A 7,425-nucleotide genomic window follows, 5' to 3' on the forward strand; every position below is an offset into this window, starting at 1 on the left:
TTGGTATTTACCATAATTACGATAGCACATGAAGGCAGCATAAGACAATTTAAAGGCTGCGGAAACCCTTGCAGGTGTTTTGCGTTAATTAGCTGACTAGATTGGGACACAGGGAGCCTACAATGTTGAACTTTGTCATGATATTCTAATTTTGTGAAATACTGGATTTTTTTTAATCTTTAATCCATAATCATTAAAATTGAAACAAATAAAGGCTTGAAATATTTCACTTCGTGTGTAGTGAACTAATATAACATACAAGTTACACTTTTTTGAATAGATTATTGAAATAAATGGACTTTTCCTTGATATTCACATTTTTTGGCACATACCCACCTATTATTGTTTCTAAAACCTGTCATGGGGACCCCCAGCACTACACATTGTAAAGACTGCAAGACCTGAACTTGATGTGACCAATAAAGAAGACAAGGGAGCTGTCCCAGGACAGGTTTGAGAAGCACTGTAGTAGATTGCAGTGCCATCTGCCAGCCAACCACTCTACTGCTTCGATCTGTTGTGTGCTCTGTCTTCATTCAACACTACAACTGATTCTCATCTGAGTGTCTGTCTAAGACTGACATCTAGTGGATGTTTTATTATCTGTGACCTTTAGATTTGCAGACACACCTGTTTTACACACGTCAGGCAGAACCAGGAAACAGGAAATCTCCTGAGTTTGGGGAAAGAGAAACTTAAATGTATTTGAGCAGCTGTGTTTGTGTGTCTGTGTTTATGCAGTAAAATGTCAGAAGCCAGATTTTCTCAGGATGAGTTTATCTGTTCAGTGTGTCTGGATCTCCTAAAGAATCCAGTAACGATTTCCTGTGGACACAGTTACTGCAAGAGTTGTATTACAGGCCACTGGGATCAGGAGGATCAGATGAGAGTCTACAGCTGCCCTCAGTGCAGACAGACCTTCAGTCCAAGACCTGCTTTAGGTAAAAACACCATTCTGGCTGAAATCGTGGAGAAACTGAAGAAGACTAAACTTCATGCAGACTGTTATGCTGGACCTGGAGATGTGCAATGTGACGTCTGTACTGGAGGAAAATACAAAGCTGTCAAGTCTTGTCTGGTGTGTCTGAACTCCTATTGTCAAAATCATCTTGAACAACATGAGAATTTCTTTAAAGGAAAGAAACACAATTTAACTGAAGCCACTGGACGACTGCAAGAGATGATCTGCCGTGAACATGACAAACAACTAGAAATGTACTGTATCACTGACCAACAATGTATTTGTGTTCTGTGTATGAAATATGAGCATAAAGACCACAACACTGCATCAGCTGCAGCACAGAGAACAGAGAAACAGGTATTTAAAACTAGAACCTGACAATATGTTACTTGACACTTTAGGCCCGTGTTTATGTTGGCACCCATATTAACAGGTTACAGCATTTACACCGCACATGTCAGCAGAAATGAATGAACAGCATCTGCAAGAATAGCTTCACCGCCAAGCATGTTTGCTGAAAATACATACAGTATCAACACTATAATCAACACTATATTTCAACACAAACTTTCATAAAATAAACCTTGATTAATCAACATAAAATGTGGTATGATGTATTCACCTTTTATTTCACAAACACATCTGTCAGGCAGAAGGCAAGTTAAACAGTGACATACACAAACACGTTCTATTCAGTAAATCTAAATTCAGATGATTTCAGTAATTTGTAGCTTCACTTTGGGCATTGGGGATTCTGTGTAAATTAATCATGATTTTTTGATCTAAAGATAAGTATCACAGTGATCAATTTAATACTCGGTGTACTGATCCATTAGTCAGTTTATTTTCTGTCTAGAGCTGCAGCTTAACTAAGCAGAACACACAAACACACACACATGAAATTAATTACATTTATAGGGGATTTTGACAATCACTGTTTTATGGCTGATCAACTAAATCACCCACTGGTCAATTTAACTGGCCAAATAAACTCTGCAATGGACGTTACTAACTAAAGTATTGCGAAAACACATTGTGAATTCCGACAGTTTACTCTGTGAATTAAATCTGTTTGGGGTTCCCTTCAGTGGCATAATTTGCTGAAAGATGGTTACCCATGCAGGTTTGTTGATTTGCTGGTAAGCTGGTGTCGTTGCGAGTGACATCTTGGGAAACCAATCACAATGGGTGATTCCCAAGATGGTGTATGGAGTAGGTTTGCGAGGAGTCATGGATAGATTCTGAGATTTTTAAAATAGATTGCGATTGTATCTGGATTCGATACTGAGCTTAGTTTTTAACAGCAGATGGTGCTCTGATCTAATTTTTAACCGCACACTCAAATGCTCACGAAGAAGAGCCCTGAAGAACATCATGTAATTCATGTAATTGCACAGCTTAAAATGCTTTTATGATGCAATATAAATGTAAACAGAGATTTCAAACTTTTTGAATAATTATTTTAGGTTCAAGTATGTGTTACGAACTGAACGAGTACAGCTGTTTTAAAGCATGCAGTGCCATCTGCTGTTAAAATCTAAACTGCTATGCTAATTGCTATGTATTCGAATCAATGCAGAATCATTTATCGTTTCATTTATGTATGCTGGTTGAAGTTTTTGAGGTGGGCATAATTTAAGTTGAAACACGAGGCTCTTAATGGAAAAGAAAGCAAAAAATAAGTAAACGAAAGAAAAGGAAATAAAGGTTAGACAAGACTAGATGGCCTATCTTACCCATGATGGTAGATGAGCAGCAGGCATGCAGTAAGCCTACTCAAAGTAAGATTACTCATAATTTTACTTGTGATAGTCATTTCCTATTATTGGTTTGTCCTCCAGATGCAGGTGAAGGAGATGCAAAGAAGGTTCCAGCAGAGAATCCAGCAGAGAGAGAAAGATCTTCAGCAGCTGAGACAGTCTCTGGAGTCTCATAAGGTGAGTCAGAAGAAGAAAAGTTTGTCTCAGTCTCAGTTCAGACCTATTTTAGTCCCACCATAGCACACTTTGTGACTGTCATGTGTGTCCAAACAGCACTGTGCACAGAAAGCAGTTAAGGACAGTGAAAGGATATTTACTGAGCTTATCGACTCCATTGAGAAAAGACGCTCAGATGTGATACAGCAGATCAGAAATCAGGACAAGGCTGCAATCAGTCGAGCTAAAGAACGACTGGCGCGACTGAAGCAGGATATTAATGATCTGAGGAGGAGAAACACTGAGCTGGAACAGCTTTCACAAACACAGGATCACATCCATTTCCTGCAGGTAACAGAGATCTAGAAGAACAGGATCACAGTTCCTGCTGTGTTAGGGGACTCACTGAGAAACATTATAATAAGCAATTGACTACAATGCTGTCAGAAATTCAGTGTAATTTGTTAGTTTATTATGTAATCATCAGTCGGATAACATCTGATCACATTTTTAAAAAGAGATACAGTTACAAATATATTTCAGCTCTAAATATCTCTTAGGAATAATTTTGCTGAGTTTTTTCTTTGGAAATATGTATTTAGCAGACAGATGTCAATAGCGCCAGTTTACAAATTAACTAACATTTAAATATTTTAACCTAATTTCTTCTTCTGATTCCACTAAAATTAGTGAACTTGAATGTACCAATTTTGAGCAACATTCCTCAAAAAATTTTCAAACCTGATGAAATTTTTATTTGCCCCTAACACATTTATGAATTTGTTTCATGAAGATCCCAAACATAAATTATCATCCAAACTATTTTCTAGAAGGTGGTAATGTGGTAAATACTAGAACTTGTAGCTCTAACAAAAAATGTGTTCCAATAACGTTTTGTTAACATTCCCACTAAGTTATGAAAATGTTATTTCTGAATGTTTTGTAAACGTTCAAACCATCCAGTTTTTTTTTTTTTTTTTTTCATGTTTGAGGAACATTATAATCTACCATTGTCACAATGTGTTGAGAACCTTATATTTGATTGTTTTCTGTTTGGAAAAAAAAACATATTTTTTGTCATGAGAAAGCTTTTTACTGATTATACAAACGCTGGACAAACATTCCCACTTATCTATTATTCCTGTTATGTGCAGACGTTACAGGAACAGCCTAAACTACCATAACGAACAATCTTATATTTCTAAAATCTTTTTCTATCAACATTATGATGAAGTTTTTTAATTACATATGCTGTAAGAAAGTTTTATTTTAACATGACGAGAACAATCAAGAACAAATTCCATTTAGCAGACGGTTTATTTTATTTATTTTTTCGCTTTTTTTATTTATTACTTCACAAGGATGGTCTGAGAATTTTTTTTACATGACTCAATAACTTGTGCATATATTAGCTTGTTCTCACCATGAATATAGCCATAGATGGGGTTAAGAAGAAACAAACAAACAAAAGGACATTCAGAGATACAAATTTCATCAAAAGGATATTTTGAGAATTTAGTTATAAGAACATTTTCTCTTACCATTACGAGAACCTCAATGGTGTACAAATAACATCAAAAGAATGTTCTAAGAATGTTATCAGAACGTTTTCTTTTAACAAAGAACCTGGATAATGTACAAATAACATCAAAAAAGGTCCCGAGACTGTTGTTCTAAGAATGTTTTCTTTTACTTTTATGAGAACCTCAATCACGTACAAATAACATCAAAAGAACATTCTGAGAATGTTGTTCAGAACGTTTTCTTTTAACATTACAAGAACCTCCATCGTATACAAATAACAAAAAATGTTGTTCTAAGAATGTTTTCTTTTACTATTATGAGAACCTCAATTGTGTACAAATGACATCAAAAGAATGTTCCGAGACTGTTGTTTGAAGAATGTTTTCTCTTACCATTACAAGAACCACAATCGTGTACATATAACATCAAAAGAACTTTTACAGAATGTTGTTATAAGAATGTTTTCTCTTAACGTTATGAAAATTAATAACGTTATTGGAACACACTCTAAAAAAGTTAATGAAAGTTGTACGAATGTTCCTTGTTAGCTGGGAATGTGATAAATATAATGAATATGAGATGAATGTAGCTGATGCTGTGAAAGTCCTTGATGGAGATGATTTACTAAAGATAAGTCAACAAATGATTCTCACAAATCTGATAGTAGTGCAGATTATTGGTTAAATTAGGTTTTTGTGTAATAAATTTTGATTTCTGTTTTCTGTAGAGTTTCCGGTCTCTCTCCGCAGCTCCTGAATCAACAGATGTAAATGACAATCCCTTAATTTCTCTCTTCCCTTTTGATGTCCTGAGAGAATCTGTCAGTCAGCTAAGAGACAAACTGGAGGATTTCTGCAAAGAGGAATTTAAAAAGATCTCTGACAGAGGTAAAGTCTTGGAGATTATTCTGCTATCAAAAATGAGTCTTCCATCATGACATATCATGTAGAACTTCATATTATTCAGTTATTTATTTAATGCACATACTTCCATTCAAATGTCTTTGCTATTTTTGCACATTGTCTGTCTTGTGTACTTGTATATTGTTCTTTTTATAATATGTATCGTCTTGTCGCTGTCATTCTGTAGCACTGTGGAGCTTCTGTCACTAAAACAAATTCCTAGTATGTGTAAACATACCTGGCAATAAAGCTCATTCTGATTCTGATTCTGATTCTGATTCTGATTCTGATATTAGAAATGCAGGACCATTTTCTCTTGATATAAGAATCACACTGTTCGTATCTGTTGATTTCCACAGGCACATTCACTAGTGTTGTTCCCAGGACCAGGAATGACTTCCTACAATGTAAGTCACTATGAAAACAAGCAGAAAAACGTGTAAATTATAATTTGCATGTATATCTGGTAATCTGTACTGAGACACTGTTGATACATTGAACATGAACAGCTCATATACAATAAAAGTCCAAACAGATCCATAATTACTGATTACTGATGTGTTTTATCTTGATCAGATTCCCATCAGCTCACTCTGGATACAAAGACACTGAATAAATTCCTCCGTCTGTCTGAGAGGAACAGAGTGATTGAATATATTGTCACAGAGCAGCCATATCCCGATCATCCAGGCAGATTTGATTACTATCGTCAGGTGCTGTGTAGAGAAAGTGTGTGTGGCCGCTGTTACTGGGAGATTGAGTGGAGTGGATATGTGGATATATCAGTGTCATATAAGAGCATCAGCAGGAAGGGACGGGATGATGAGAACTGGTTTGGACATAATGATCAGTCGTGGAGTTTGTTCTGTTCTCCCTCCAGTTACTCATTCAGACACAATAACATAAAGACTGATCTCCCTGTAAAGCCCATCAGCAGCAGAATAGGAGTGTATGTGGATCACAGTGCAGGAACGCTGTCCTTCTACAGCGTCTCTGACACAATGAGCCTCATCCACACAGTCCAGACCACATTCACTCAGCCGCTCTATCCTGGGTTTAGGGTTGATTATTATGAATCATCAGTGAAACTGTGTTGATGAATCAGAATAAAATATAGAGAGAATCTACCCATAAAGCTTTGAGCTGCATGATAAATTAGTATCAGTGAGATGTTATCGTCCGTTAATTAAATAAATACAGCAAATAAACTTTTGTCACTTAAATAACAGAATAAATGTGTAATAAATCCTCATATAGACAGTAAGATCAGTGTCCTGCTGAGTAATCATGTATACGTATCTGTGCTTTTCTCAACCTACACTGGGGTTTTATTGTAGTGTCTCATCAATCGTTTGTATTATTAATATTGAAATTCAATATTCCCTTCAATTGTATTTTTCACAAATATGATTCAATAAGAACATGTAATTCTTATATTTTATCATTCATTTGATTTGTGCAGAAATAATAAAACAACAACAAATCAACTTGACATTGGATTTTAACCCTTATATTCATTGGATGTTTCGCCACTCATTAAATTTTCAGGTCTTTAGCGACCTGGACCTATACAACATGGATGGATCTCTAAATGCTGCGACAACAAAAACTCTCCTGATATTTTAAAAACAATTACAAAAGAATAAAATAAAGCATGTTTAGTTACCTTTTTAAACTTTGAAGGGTTTAAATTTGAGCAAATGATTCAGATCGCACTTCCCCAGTACATTAGAATCTAGCTTGTATTTGCTGCCTCTTTCATGACACTTTTCCTCTCCTGGAAGCCTCTTCTGTCTTCACTGACTCATTCCGCCACTATATACTTCAAGACCTTAAAACGTGTGACCCTGGATCACAAAACCAGTCATAATGGTCAGTTTTGTTTTTTACATTTTTTTTAAACCTGAAAGCTGAATAAATAAGCTTGTCAAAATCAAAATATTGAGAAAACCACCTTTAAAGTTGTCAAAAAAAAAGTTCTTAGCAATGCATATAACTAATCAAAAATTAAGTTTTAATATATTTACGGTTGAAAATGTACAAAATATCTTCATGAAACATGATCTTTATTTAATATCCTAATGATTTTTGGCATAAAAGAAAAATAATTAAAATAATTTTG

At 35.2% G+C, this 7,425-nt stretch overlaps 1 protein-coding gene across 1 annotated transcript; it reads left to right on the plus strand.

Annotated features, from left to right (window-relative positions):
* The first annotated feature begins 694 nt into the window (after positions 1-694).
* On the plus strand, positions 695-6,752 carry LOC141334038 (tripartite motif-containing protein 16-like). The gene is made up of 6 exons (XM_073839192.1): positions 695-1,318; positions 2,803-2,898; positions 2,995-3,228; positions 5,129-5,288; positions 5,663-5,710; positions 5,880-6,752. Exons 1-6 carry the CDS (start codon positions 746-748, stop codon positions 6,398-6,400), a joined length of 1,632 nt encoding a protein of 543 aa, XP_073695293.1. The 5' UTR covers positions 695-745; the 3' UTR covers positions 6,401-6,752.
* Positions 6,753-7,425: the final 673 nt, after the last annotated feature.

Source organism: Garra rufa, chromosome 4 (genome assembly GCF_049309525.1).
Source record: "Garra rufa chromosome 4, GarRuf1.0, whole genome shotgun sequence".
NCBI lineage: Eukaryota > Metazoa > Chordata > Actinopteri > Cypriniformes > Cyprinidae > Garra > Garra rufa.

Excerpts from the sequence above, each read along its gene's own strand:
- LOC141334038 (XM_073839192.1), top strand. The coding sequence starts at position 746 with ATGTCAGAAGCCAGATTTTCTCAGGATGAGTTTATCTGTTCAGTGTGT. Across the intron at positions 2,899-2,994 it reads AGTCTCTGGAGTCTCATAAG|CACTGTGCACAGAAAGCAGT; the intron begins GTGAGTCAGAAG and ends GTGTCCAAACAG. Across the intron at positions 5,289-5,662 it reads TAAAAAGATCTCTGACAGAG|GCACATTCACTAGTGTTGTT; the intron begins GTAAAGTCTTGG and ends TGATTTCCACAG.